Genomic DNA, 15,208 nt, shown 5'->3' with positions numbered 1-15,208 from the left:
ACTTCCAATGCTTTGGAGAAAAATCCATGTTGCCCCATAGATGAAATCTATCATACAGACAAAGTGATTTTTATTCATAAGTGGGCATTAAGTGCCAAAAAAAGGAACAATTTAGGAACAAAAAGACAGCATCAGAGGTTTGAGCGTGCTGCTCTCTCCTCCCTCCTTTTGATTTCTGCCTATTGCCATTTCTTTGATGTGGTACTGTGACCAGGATAGCCCAGTCTGGAATAGAAACCATCACAGGTCGTCTTTTTTTTCTTTCTTCAATATTGGCTTGATGCCTATGAGCCACTGTGTCCACCATTATGCAACTGCCAGGGTTCTTTAATATTCTCTGGCTTACTCCGTCAGAAGCAACAAGGCTCCAGACTAAAGGGTCCTCTACAGGGTTTTAGTTTTTGGGTGAAATAAAAATCATGGCTGCTTTAATGTGAGCTCCTGTGCTGTTACATGAAGTTTAAATTTGGACAACAGGCAGGCTCTGTGTGTACTTTCCAGTATCTCCCTGTTGTTGCAGAAATCACAAAGTGGGTCGCAGAAACAGTTCAGATTTGGAACTGAGACACCACAATACCATTGTATCATGTGGTTACGGGCAGCTGCTGTAGAAAACATAATTGGACTGCTATTTAGAGCAGCCTCTATCAAGATCAAAAGCCATGTTGTGGTTTTTAGAAAGCATGTCTGTGCCACGCTGGATATTTGTGTGCACTTTCATTATGTACATACATTATATACAGCCCATTCAAGATTTTAATTGGATGAAAGCAGCAATTGTAATTACTACAGGGCTGTAAACAGATTCACGCACAAGTATGTGCAGATGATCATGTGACTATATGCCCTCTGCTCACCAGTGAGTGGCGTCTCCATGTCATACTACACAACAGCCCACATGATCTGTTGCACCATACAGTTAATCAATCCACATCTACAGCTAGATGATTCAGTGTTAAAACATTAATACCTTGATAGGACACAATAAATCTTTTGGTTACTGTAATATTGCTTAGTGACTTTATAGTGTAAAAAGGCTCCTTTACAGTCATGTGACATAAATATCTGAGCTCGACTGACTGCTGTGCTGTGTGTGAGCAATCAATTATGAATGCCTCTACCTGTTAGTTCACCGTATCACATTACAAATGTTTTTCCTTCATCAATTTTTGTGAAAATGTCTCTTTAAAACCCATCAATAATCCTACAATCAAATGATGTCGACAGATAAAGTGGTATTAAATAAGAAATGTCGTGAAATGTAATTGTAACACAACCACACATGACGAGCTCTGAAAAAAATTAAAACAGATTTATGGGGATTCCCCATGCGCTATGAAAACAAAGAGATTACTTGTGCACGCAGTACTTCACTTCGTCAACGAGCTCAGGGTGAATTACAGTGGTGCTTTCCTGTTCAGTTTTTCTACACACCTAATGGAATTACTGACGTCCACATGGACGAATTCCAGTGACAGCAACCTCCCCACGGTCATCAACTGGCAACAGACCCAGCGCAGAGCAAAGCCCACAAACAAGCTCCTGGGATATCACAGTGATCACACCAGGACGGGACAGGCAGACTTAACTCAATCTAAGAGAATTCCTATCAGGAAAATCTAAATGAAATATATTCTAGTAAGAGAAGCCAGATTGAGTACAATACAATCTTTCTCCTCTTTCATTAAGGATCTCACGCAAGATTTCAAAGCTTAAAGTTGTCTTCTTGGCAACTATAGTTAGAGTCAGAAATTCAATTCAGACTTTAAAATGACATAAAGAGTTTTGCTTGATAAAATTAGAGTCAAACTGTGATGTTTTGGTATAAGATGTGACACTGGTCAAAATTAAACATCACAGACATATTAATCAAAACATATCGCTATAATATTTCCTCTGGATGTAAATTCAGGGTGTCTACAGGTGTTGGAAACTTACATTTAAGGATTTTTAAGACCTTTTCCAGACGTATTTTTGAAAAAACGTTGCATTGCAGATAAGTACAGGAAAGGAAAGTACTGTATATGTGTTCCTGTGCAGAGGTTGGTTTTATGTAGACATATGATTATTAGAGTGAGTTAGATTAATCTATATTTTGCCATCAGGTAAGTGCAAGTATAAAGTAAAAAGACAGTATTAGGTTAAAGATCTGACACATCGGGAACGTGGACTTTTACGCAGAAGAGCTTGACTTATTTTAACCAAAAGAAATAAAAAGATGAATAAGTGAAATTAGATAAAATGTTTGTTGTTATTAAGACCTCACAAATTAAAATTTAAGACTATGTAATGACGTTTAAGGCTTAATATTGAATTAAAGGGTCTTTTAAAAGGAATTTTTAGGGTCCTGTAGACACCCTGAAATTAAGACCTAACTGATTAAGTCTGTCTTTAGCAAAAGCAAAAGAGTCATTATTTCTATCTTCAAGGATATGTGTTGGATTTCATAATGGCCATGTTTTTTTTTTAAATACACAAACTTGTAAGTATTTTTAGAGCCTGTAGGATATCTTTACAAAAATTACGGAACACGGCTGCTGGTTACCACCTTTGCTTGTGTTTTTGTGAAAATAAGGCAAATGAGTAAAAACAAAAACATCTGTTTAAAAAATGTAAGGGTGATACTGGGCAAGCCGAAATGGTGAGTGGAAACTACAGATTTGGTAAAAATTGTCATAAGCAGCATTTTAAATATGTAACTTTGTATTTTAACAAATCAAAATCAATTTAGGCCAAGGGTTTTATGTAAGGCTTGTCCCTTATGAGGAGAGAGAACAGAATAGTATGAGAATAACAAGGTGAAAAAAGGATCAAACACAGACACACAACCCAGTAAAACTGAGGCCATCTCTTTCTGACAGCCTTTTTATAACGAGGGAGAAAAGCAGCAAGAACAACAAAGTGAAAACAATATGAAGAGGTGGGTCAGTGCAGGACAGAAACAGGTGGTGCTGACCAAACCTTTCATGCCTCCACAAAGGTCAGTGACACACAGGAGCTACATTGTTCTCATCGCATAAGGAAGCAAAAAGAGCCAAAGAGTGGATGGATTAAGAGTCATTAGAAGTCAGAGGCACTGCTCTGACTCAGCAGTGCTGTAGGGCAGGCATGAAGAGGAACAGCTGAGTTTTTCTGCTTACCTCTGCGGCCGTGATCTTCCTCCTGTAAAAACACAGAAAATGCTCAAGTGACTTTGTTGTTCACGGTCACAGAATTTAGCTATCAGGCTTTGTGTTGACTCAATGTAATCTTATGCAATAAGCAAACAACACTCTGGTGTATGAAACTCATGATAGCTTCTGACAAGTTTGACAGCAAAGACAATTCGGAAATTTACCAGGAAGCAGTGCATGGTCGACTCCGGTGGGTACACGATGAAGTGACGCAGGGTGAAGCCGAAGCCTTGGGACGTGCGCCGCAAACGCACAGCTTTAGGTCTCGGCCATGAGAACGGCTCCTCTTCTGTTGCGTATTGCACTCCAGGAGAATCAGCCAAGCCTCTCCAATCTGGAGATTCATTCTACACAGAGAGAAAGATAGAGGAAGGAATTTAAATTGAGTGGTGCTACTTTCACTTTTACACTTATCAGAGGATCAATGAAATTTCTGCTAAAACATGTAGCTATGTTATCTTGAAACTGAAAGTGTAAATGCTGGAATACCCCCGTGCTAAAATCCAAAAACAATGTTACTAAAAGTACATTGCAACTAAAGTCATGCCAGTCATTCATAAAAAGCTGGACATGGTTTATGGGAATGGGCTTTCTAAAAACAGCAGTAGCCGTCCAGTGTTTACAGTAAAGTCATGCTATCCTATCACAGCAGGAGAGTAGAGCATGTCAGGCTTCAGGCCTTCGGACACCCACCCCTGTGTTTACTGGCTATTTATAGCCTGACACCTTTGTGGAGTCATGTGAGCAGCAACACCCCCCCTTTACTCAGGTCTCCCCATATCATATTCTCTGTTCCAGTATAACTTTCAGCAACGCCTCGGTTCAGTCTTGTATTCCAAACTAAACTGAAAAAGTATTTTTCCTCATCATGTCTCAAACAAACCCTCCCCCTCCCCCCTGAAGCGTAGACTTTCCCCCACAATGTGAGGAATTTGATGAGCTTGCATTCATGCTATCTCTGCCTGGGCAGATATGTTGAGTCAAATGTCAGAAGATCAGAGTGAATTACCTGCACGTTAACATAACCAGTGCTAAACTATGATAAAGAATGTGCAAGAGGTGTGTCTACTTGTGATTAATGCTTTTGCAAAACTAAACAGAAATTCTGCTTATCTGACCTGCACAGCATGTTTTGATTAAAGGAGAAATAAATAAATCCGAGCAGCTCTCCCACTTGATCCAGCTGTTGCAGGGAGCAGCGAATGAGCCAAACCACATTTAAAAAAAACAAACATGAGCAACAGTTTGTTCACGCTAACTTAAAACCAAAATCACCCCATCCCACCGCTCTGAGTGTTTCACAGCATGAACAATCAGCCTCACACTCAGTGGTTCATTAGAAATAAATTGTGTGCCTGGAGGGCTGTACCATGTTAAAGCATGTTTCACTGTCTCCTCTGCAGTATGTTTTACTGCTTCTCAGCGACCAAGTTTTATCTGCTTTTCAGCCATATATTTCTGAAAGAGGCAGTTATATAAACTACTTGGAACAAAATGTATTTTAAGTGGCACCCAGAGCTGTTGAACACATTAAGGAGTTCAAACGTGCATGCTGTAGATAGTAAGTACTCATAGTACTACTGTGGCTGGCTGGGAAACAGAGCCGCAGGTGCAGCTGACACCCATGTATTTTGATGAAACTAGCAAAACAGGTTTTACTCTGCATTACCAAGCTTTGGCTGTTCTGTGATACCAACACTTCCATGTTGTAGTCTGTGTCTGCATGAGTCCTGGGTGCCAGTAGAAAACATTCAAATCCATACCCACAGAAGGACTAGTGGTGATATGACAATAGATCAACTGGATGTTTGAAATGCCTGCGTTGCTCCCCTCATGTCTCGGGCAGGCCAATCCCAGTCAACTGGATCTGATTTAGCAGCCAGAGCACGGGGCGATTTCCAACCCTCTGATCTTTAGATGTGGATGACAGAGGGGGGTGTGGGCCTCCTGACAGACACATGCCAGGCATTGCTATCATCGCCACTTGCATAGTTAATACTGTTGTGACATTCCAGGTTAATAAATTCCAGACCCACATTTCCCTCATGGTTTCCCTTTCCTCTTCCCTCTTATCTAATAAAAAAAAGCTATTATTAAGGACGGAGAACAAAGCAAGACTATGGTGCAAACCTGACAGACCAGATTAATAATGCTTTCAAATAACTGTGACAAGAGGTCAAAAGGGAATCAACATAAAGGAGGAAATTATGAGATTACTTGTCAGAAAAGGGGCAACAAAGAAAAAGAGCACATGAAAGGGAACACCCACATCAAAACATGCACTTATTCTCTCATACCCACAAATGAATGCCTCTCTCACCCATTTCTGAATCACCAGAGTGCTAGACTGATATTTGCACTGGGTGAGGCAGCTGGGAGAGAGTTTTTAGTCTGCATTTGTTCCTTTGTTGCATATCACTTGGATTCACGCAGTGACCAGGCCTGTGTCTCAGAGTAGGAACACTGATTTCAACCACTAGAAACAGCAAAATCTAATTTATTGTGGCTTCTTCCTCTGTGCCATAGATTTCTATCATGGTCCCAAAAACTATTAAACACAATAATGAGCCATACTGATTGACTTGTTCCTTCATTATGATGTACATGGGCAGTGCAGTTAATGAAGTTAATCCCTTTTCACCAGCCTGCTGCCATAAATATTCACCAGTGCACTGATTTAGTCCTGCTAGAGTGCCATTTGCTAAAAAACACAGTGCCCAGGTGTTTTAGGGAATTACCGAGCCTTTTTTCAAAGTGAAAGTTCATATGCCTCACCGATTTTTTAAGGATTCCCATCATGTCTCCGGATGAATGCCCTTGGCTGAAAGCCCCAGACAAGCTGGGAAGTTGGAAAGACTGAGGCCACATCCACACAAATATAGTTTCATTTTAATACAGCGTTTTAAAACAGTAGTGATCTCTGTACACACAAACGTTTTTGCACCGTTTTACAAATAATCTACGTCCACACTAACACACCTGATGACGCTTATCACATGACCATTTACTAACACTTGGCATTGAGGCTGCCCCTTAAAAGTTGAAGACTCGAATTGTTAGTCGGCGAGCCCTCGGTTGACTGAGATTGCTTCAAGTCGAGCAGTAGTTCTTTCTTTTTTTGCTCGTCAGCGTGCTGTGCAGTGTACTTCTGGGGATGTTTTGGTGACCAGATTTTGCTGCGGAGTAAGCGCTCTTGACTTTCACAGAACTCTTAGGCACAGACAGCTGCAGACATTTACAGCTCACAGATACTTAATATGACAGTCTCTGGCTTGTGTTTTATGTCTAGTTTCTGCAAGAAATGTTGCACATTTCACATTACATGAATGCCGCTGTCACACTGAAACAAAACAAAACAAACCATCGAATATTCGTATAATACTGCCAAATCTGATTTGATTGACATCATTTTGAGCCAGATACAACCCTACTGGGTATGCGTGTGCCAATGTAAACAGGAAGCAGATTGTCTACTCTGAAGTTGGTCGCTTAGTTACAGAAAATACGTAAGAGATGGCAAAAGTAAGACCAGAGATTTCTTCGCCTGGATCAACAAAGAGGTGGAACTGTTTCTGAAAGTAACATGAGTCGGAAAAAGACACTGGGAGTCACTGAAAGCAAACATGGCGACATATCAGAGCAGTGCCTGGAGCATCATCCATCGCTGGAGGAAGCCATAGCAATGGGAAAGGAGCATCACAAAAGGTACCCAGACCTAGCTATAATGTTTTGGCTTGACACATTATGACTGATAAGACCCTATCAGAGAGCGAATCTGTTTCCGCCAGTCCGGACTAAAATGCAATCCTGGAGTTCTTGAACTAAAACATGGTCAGCAGCATTTCAAAGTTCTCCCTTTTAGGGTTTTCAAAACACCAGAGTAGTGTGGACGCTCGGTGTAAACATATCAATGCATAAACATATCATGCGTTTTAAAAATAAAATGTTTTAGTGTGGATGAAGCCTAACAGATCACTACTGTTGATCTTTTCCTGGGACCTGCTGACCCTTATCCTGTAAACACGTCCCCTGAATAATGAATGAACACCTACTGGCACTAGTACAATACCTTCTAAGGCTGGTCTTTTTATAAGGTTTCATGCAAGGTTTGGTACAACTGCACTAAAAAACCTCCAATGGAGGGCTACAGACAATTTCGTGAGACATTTTCTTACATCTGTTTTACCGTGCAACAATGAACTATGGCTACAAACCCTGACCCATTCTCATGTATTTAGATTGAAGCTTTTCAAAGAGCTCTATCAAGCGCGGCATCTCTTACATATTATTTGTATGCATAGGCATAAAACAATTGTGTAATGCTCTTCAAAATCTGTTCTTGGTTGACAAATGGTAAACCGTTTGTACCAGTGCATTAAGTGGCATGTCAGAGTACAAGTGGCCATTTTGTGAGAGATTGTAAGGCAACTACATAAGTGGTTCCTCTACCGCAGAGATTAAAGGGCAGGCAAACCAATACCACCCACGAACATCAGAAATTTAGGATGAAGCTGTACGTGCACAGCTGTTTACACACCACAAATGTTAATATCTGGAGGCTAGGTACACACTGGAAAAAAACTGGAATTTCCACCTTGTTCATTTTAACAAATACTATGAAACCACACTGCATGGCCTGTGTGTTTAAAACCCTCTGCTGACATCACCAAATGACACATTACAAGCACCACATGACATCAGCTCTAAAAACATCAGACAAGTACACAGTCTTAAAATGTGAGGAAACCTAGTTCTCTGTGGGCTGCTAAATTCTACACCACATCCCGTCCAAACCAAGCACTTAACTGTGAAAAGCCTTAGATAATGATACAGAGGGCCACTGGTGAGACCTAGGCATTCCAGCCATGTAGTGCAAGACAAGGTTAGGAGCATCATTACTCAGTCTGTGCAGACACATGGTGTGCGTTTCGTTCATGCTACACTTATAGTTGTAACATACAGACGGGACACAGGAAAGTCTCAGGGTTATGTTCATGGAGGATGGATTTTTAAATGCTGGCATCTATTCATTACATTTCTTCTAGCACTATTGTCTAAAAAAGCAAAAAACTTGATGTGTGTTACAGTGGGGAGTATGATACTCCTTTTTTTAATTAATTGTTGAGTTGGGCAATAAACAATGTCATACTGAAACCGATATCTGCATTCATAATCTTTGTTTCATACATGTTAGTACAAGCTGCCGACCTCAATAACTGCAGTGAATTGACAAAATAATACAAAGACCTACCCAGTATGCTGTAATTAATTACCGTTGTGGAGCTTATAATTCATCTTTACAATCATATCATTGTCATAGAGCTGACTTCAGTAAACTCTGATTTAACTCTATGCCAATTTTTATGTTTGTGGAGCAGGAATGAGTCCTAAAACCAGCAACAAGTTAGCATTTTTGTACTTCTGGTTCCCTCGTCTCAAAGTCAATAGGGTTTTTTTTTTTAATAGGTTTTTGGTAAGATGCCTGAAATAAGATCTGTGCTTAACAAACGCTTAAGAGATTCTCACGTTCTATGAGATAAAATACGTCAGTAAACATCCCACTCTTGAAATTTGAAGCTTTTCCGTGTCTAAAAAAAGGTGGTTGCTAACAATTGGTTAAATGAGACTACAAAACGTCACACCGGACACGGATTTACAGTCTTGTTGTGGTGGTGACGCTGTAGTCATGTGACCGTAGTGTAGTTTGTTTATAGCCTAACATTAGGTTTTACTTCATAAAGCATAACAGTGGTGTTCATTCGTGAAAATTACTTTGCTGAAAAATGCATGTATCATAAACTTTTGTTAGCCACAAAGCTTCTTTTCTACAATAATCCAAAATCCATGGAAAGATCCCTTGGCTTTTTGTCGAGGGAGCCAGGGCAATCTTAAATTCTGGGATGGACTACAAAAAAAAAAAAAACATTACCCATGCACCACTCAATTGAATTGGATACTAAGATGCACCCCAAGCTGCCCATCTAAACAAAATCCGTCACAGGAAAATACTAACAGTAAAATTGTGGTTCAGCACGTAAACAGATAACCTCATTATCCTCAGGTGAATAAACACACAAAAAATGTATTTCCACTCTTCCTGGAATACCCAAGAAAAATCAACCCAGATACAACCAAATAAAACATATGGATGCCACACTGCATCTGCTGGAAACAGTAACACTGAATGAATTATGGCTGTGCATCACCCTTGCATGAGTCTAAATGTAGAATAAAAATAAATAAACAGGCCAGCAAGCGTGTCTTTCCAGAGAGAAGGAGTGCTGTAGTGACAAGTAAACTGTCTACGGCGGAATTTAGCCGTGAGACTGGACTGCTTATACATCCCACTCTCATCTGTGGGAGGAAACTACTGATGCCTTTGGTTTCCTGGGGAGAGTTATTTCAAAAACACAGATGTTTAGGTCTCTCACAAAGTTTTGCTGAAGCTGTACATTGAACACTTACTGACTTGTGAATGTCACTTTTGCTTTTATGAAATATCAATATTCAAGATTTTGAACCAAAGACATTGGGACTATTGTTTGTGCCAACACAGCTCTAACTTGTCACATTGCTTATACGGAATGAATTTAGCAGGACTGAGCAGTGACTCTGACAAAAGGAAAACAGCTGTCAGCTCTCTAAAATATCCCCCTCTATTTATGCATCTCCAATGATTTGGTGATAAAGCTATGAGATGAGCAAGACACAGAAAACATCACAAGCTTTTCTGTCCAAGATGACATTGATGTTTTCACTACAAAGAAACTGTGGAAGCAGGAAAAATTGAATCGCACAGCCCATCTCCTACGTTTTCCCCTGAGACATCACAGACACAACCATAAGACAACAGGAAGTAACAGACTTCTTCTATCCAATTGAAGGTCAATTTTCCCTTCCGATTGCCATCAGTTAGCCATACAATGCCTGCGCAGAGGGCTCTGTAAAAGGCAGCCAGCCTAAATGAGATAAACGCTGAGCTTTAATGAGGCCAAGATTGTGGGGACAGGGAGGGGGGGTCTGTTTGTCAATAGCACCCCACAGAGCTAAATATGGATCATGCTTCATCATCTGAAGCAGTAATTCATTTCACTCCACTATCATTTCTGTCGTTCTACTGGAGCATAGCGTGCTGATGTGCAGGCAACAGATGAAAAAGCTATAAGCTATATGACTATAATTTTAGGTCAAATAGAAAAAGCCCTACCACAGACATATCACTCAACAGCAGACTGATCAGCACCCAATCGAAAATCTCGGTGCTGCAAACTCAATATCTGACCGGAGGAATCCAAGTAGCGGAGGGAGACATTAAGCCAACTGTGTCTGCTGTTTGGATTCAGCTGCAATGTTTGAATACCATGCACTCAGCTGATAAAGCGAACAAATGCTCCAGTGTAGAGGAGAAATCAAACCACCAGCAAAAGCCAAAGACAAAAAACTTAACTAAATTATTTCTCTACCAAGTTGGCAAGTTGTTTTAATACAATATACACTAAAGTGTTGTTGTACAAGCATTAAAGTAGCTACAATTGAAAAACAAAGGGGATAAAGTGAAATGTTTTCTAATAAGAATAGATAAACTTTCTAAATATCATTTAATATTGTTTTCTATGGATACAGCCCAGTAAAGTTCTTCTTTTAATAATACTTAAGAAAAAGGTTTACATCCACCATTTGCACATTCCTACACAACTGCACACTTTTAAAACCGTCACTTTTATAACTTTACATATTCTTAAATGCAGACATATTTTTCATATTCTATTTCAAAATTTCTCAATTCTATTCTATATTATGTCTTTCTTTTTTTCTTTAAATTATATTTTCGCACTGTGTTTATAGTTATGCACCAAATCACAACCAAGTCAAATTCCTTGTAACAAAGCTACTTGGCAGTAAAATACTTCTGATTCTGATGGGTCCCATTTTAACAATTCAACAGATCTTAGTTGAAGGCCTCCCTCTTTATTCGCATCTGAGACATTAACCCATCTTCTCCCTGCTGCTTGTTTAACAAGGCCATTCTTTCTCTGAATAAAAAACAAAGGCACACCCATTTATTACCATCATCTTTTGACTGATTTTCCTCAACTGAGACCATCACAATTTGTTTTCAAAAGTGATTGAGAAAACATCCACTTCAGAAATTTATGAAGTCATTAATTCCACAGTGTCATTTCCAGAAAATCGAAGCACCAGAGACTCCAGGGGGTTTCCGGCTCAAAATTAGCACATGAATTGGTTTGTGTGGCAGCCTTATTAGAGGGACTGCTAAAAGGAGGATTTCCACTGGCTGAACTGTACTGAGGTTTATCCCTCGCATCATACTAACTACACTGTTAGAAAACACAATCCTAAAACATGTTCATGTATAATGCAAACACTTTTTTCTAAAATGCGACAAGGAGTTGTCTGAAGTTATTTTAAGAGAATATGAGCACATTTTCTGCATCTAAACTGCTGTTAAATTCATTCATTTAACTCACTTAGAAGTTGAGAGGCTGTATCCAGATGGCCGTAATAGCAAAGGTAAGCACATTATCTGAGTTTGTTTTTTTAGCTGTGACAGTGAAAAAGACAGGGATCCAACACAAGCTGTCTCTGTAGAGTGATTTCTGAGTGAGTTAAAATATCATTGTGCTTGTTTTATACACATGAAAAGAAGTTTTTGTTCTTGCTTTAAGTTGTTAGACTCTGGGAAAAAAACTTTGGAATATAAATATATAGAAACAAACCTATTAAGACTGAGTCTATTACTTGCTCATTGGTTTAATATCTTGGTGAGCACTAGAGTGTCATTTGCTCCCCTGTGCTCTTTCCAATGATCTAAAATCAAATTTGGTACATCAAGTCTGTTTGAAGTGACATGAGGAGATTTCAATCCCTCATTTACAGACTGTTCACATAGAAGGAGGGAGGCTTAAGTGAAGAGCTGAATATTAGATTAAAGGCAATCGAGAGAATCAAAGAAAACTACAGATTCTATAAATAGGTGCCCTTCCATTTCAAAGAGTGCAGGGTTGCTGCCCAGTTTACCATGAAGGTCTTCATTCGGGCGACAAGCTTTCAGAGGAGCAGATGGTGTCCTGTCTGGTATTACAGGGGTCACAGCTTAAAAATCTGAAAGACGGGTCTTGAATAAAGGACTTCAATGCCATTGTCTCCTCCCACTTCCACCAGTGATGAGTGATTTAAAAACTTCAGATTTAATTAAATGCTGTTCTGCAATGGAAACATGATGTTTTGATCTCCACATCTACAATGATCAACCCCAGGAAGCACAGACAAACTTATGAAAAAGAACCCAAATAATGAAGCACTGGTGTGATATAGAGTGTAAACAATTGAGCAGGAGTTGTTACAAGCACAAACAGCTGGGCCAAAGTGTCAAACACACTACTCCCCCACCAACACCAAACTGAGAGAGGGAAACCAGAGAGTCAGTTGCCCCCCACAATCACTTTCGTGATTCATTTTAAAAGTGGACTTGTGTTGTTTACCTCACAGAAGGAAGATCTTGCTTGTTGTCTCTCATCATCTTCACAAGAATGAACCCAACGCGATGCCATCATTCAACTTCACTTAAAATCCTGTTATCCATGAACGCCCATATCCAAAAAGTAGCTCCAGCAGGATGCAAGAAAATATGTTCCTCTAGGTCCAATTTACACCTCCATTCTTGCTTAATTCCTTAGTCCATCTGTTGTAGAGAGGGGGCAGAGACATATGTTAATATTATTGCATTTAGTTTGTTGAATCACAGGCATATTTTTAAATTAACAGCTCACACTGTTCAAGCGTGTGTAAGACAACATGACTCAATAACCCAGTTGTTAAACACTCATAATAGTGGACCATCCGTGCTTCATTTTGGACAATCAACATTATGCAACAGGTCTTAACCTAAGTCTATTTTCTACCTGATGTTTGTGACTTGAGATGCTGTGAAACAGGCTGACTTGGAGTACAGTAATGAAACGCTGTGTTATGAAATGTGAGCACAACGCAACAACGCTATTGATTCTCACTAAAGTACTCCAGGCAAGGTGTACACTTCATTGAGTATTGCCTTTGGTTTCGTGGACGGGGTGAAGACAGTGCTGACAAACCACATCATCACCGCATTATTCAGGCAACAATTCAGGCTTGCTGTCTTCAGCTTCAAGCACAACAACGTGGATAGTCAACACTGCATAATGAATGGCCAGCAACAAGTGAACTACAGACGAGAGGCAGGGCGAAATACAGCTCTGCCACACATGAAATAAAGTTACAACAAACCTATAAAACTGGGGTTGTAAAGCATGAGTCACACAAGCTCATTACACGGTTTATATTTCAACTATTAAACCACAGATAATGTGATTTAGAGATGAATGTGAGTGTCTCTTGTTTGAGATCGATGGTCAACAGGCAAGAACAGAGCGTGTCGAGCTGTTGTTCTCATGCGACCGACAAAAGTCGCTTTTCCTTTGTTACTTCTGATTAAATACCGACACAAAAGAGTTGAAATGGCGATGTAAGACGCCGTAGCCACTTTAAATGTGATATACTAAGTGAGCGCTGGCTGTAAAGCTTATAAAGTGGGTAAAAGCACCCAAAGCAACTGAGGCAACAGGCTGCTCGGCGCTGCGGTTAGCATCCATGCTAACGGCTGGAGTTTAAACAAAGTTACCTGTGTAGTTGTGAGGCGTCATTACAGGCGGGCAAGAGCGGCGGCGGTTGTCCATAAAAGCGAGAAGACAAAGTAAAATCATAGCTTGGGACCTCCAAGATGGCCAGGCGGTGTCATAATTTAATATACGTTGAGTACAAACGGCTTCCCGGTGATTATTCCAAACCCACTCAGGGGAGGCGCATGGTGTAGTTTCGTAGCTGGAAATTTTTGCTTCCAGCGATCCCGTCTCTCTGGGAGTCCACCTTCGGTCAACAGGACACTCTCAGCCAATCACCAGCGGCGTTGTATTCGACCCGACCAATCAGGTGAGAGTTTACAAAAAGTAAGCAGCTCTGGTGAAAAGGTAGTGTTGTTAACCGTTCCGACAGAGTTCAACGAGTTGGGAGCAAATAACACACCGTCTGAACACAGTAGGAATAAAACAGGAACACTGTCCACATTTCACACCTCAGGATTCTCACAAACAGACCCGCTTCATATAAACAACACGGCTGAACGAGGAGTCACATGTCCTGGTTCAAAGGGAGGTCGAGCAGGGCTGGCATGTGGATGGCAGTGGATGTGGAATGTGAGTTTACACATACCACACTGCATATAATCTTTACTCTCATTGTGCTGCCATGGCTCAAAAAGCAGATAAATTAAACACTCAGCAGTCCTTTAGGACACACAGGTCTGAGCAGACCGTGGCTTTTAGGCTAACATTAAAGCTGAGATTTTCAGGGCCCTGACAAATGTCCCCTTTATCCCTCTCCACCATAAGGGACCACCTGTTCTTGGGATTGGCAGCTTTTGTTGCAGAGGTCAGTTTAGGGAGGAGGCTTGCACAAAGCTGTCCTGTCCAGCCAGTTCTGCTTCCAGTAGCTTTACTATGGATATAAGCCTTGGGAAATAAAATGGAAATTTAAGGCCAATTTTATTGGTACCTGACAGACTGAACATGTCTGTGCACTACTGCCCCAAGAAAGTGTCAGAAATAACCAACTGTCCTACTGACACACAATTTTGAGACACATGTACCCTACTTGAGTGTTATATTTTCCTCCTTACATTTGGCAGCTATTACTATTTTCTTGGAAGACAAGATTTCACATGAAAAACGTAATTATCTTATAAAATATCAGAACAAGAGCACAAGGTAAAACACTAAAACTAACTTAAGAATCATTTTGGGAACACCCTGTAAGAGCTGACAAAGACTCAAGAGACTGAATTGTAGGTTTTTCATCTGCATGCTTTTGGCTAACAGTATTAGTTTCACACTCAGCATCAAAAGATGTAACTACCAAACACAGTTAGTAGTTGAAATGAGCTCCACCTGAGCAGCTACTACAATGAAATAGTATTTTCACAT

At 40.2% G+C, this 15,208-nt stretch overlaps 1 protein-coding gene across 2 annotated transcripts in view; it reads right to left on the bottom strand.

Moving 5' to 3' along the window:
- Positions 1–12,874, bottom strand: part of arhgap21b (Rho GTPase activating protein 21b) — a 46,452-nt gene extending 33,578 nt beyond the window's left edge. For both annotated transcript variants that reach the window (XM_033636773.2, XM_033636774.2), the window contains exons 1-3: positions 12,677–12,874; positions 3,338–3,520; positions 3,141–3,162 (exon numbers count right to left, since the gene is read on the bottom strand). In XM_033636773.2, coding sequence (XP_033492664.2) covers positions 3,141–3,162; positions 3,338–3,520; positions 12,677–12,748 — 277 coding nt within the window. In that variant the 5' untranslated portion in view covers positions 12,749–12,874. The remainder of the gene's footprint in view (positions 1–3,140; positions 3,163–3,337; positions 3,521–12,676) is intronic.
- Positions 12,875–15,208: the final 2,334 nt, after the last annotated feature.

The sequence above is a fragment of the Epinephelus lanceolatus genome, chromosome 12, assembly GCF_041903045.1.
Source record: "Epinephelus lanceolatus isolate andai-2023 chromosome 12, ASM4190304v1, whole genome shotgun sequence".
Taxonomy (NCBI): Eukaryota; Metazoa; Chordata; class Actinopteri; order Perciformes; family Serranidae; genus Epinephelus; species Epinephelus lanceolatus.
This window is presented reverse-complemented; position numbering and strand designations above follow the sequence as displayed.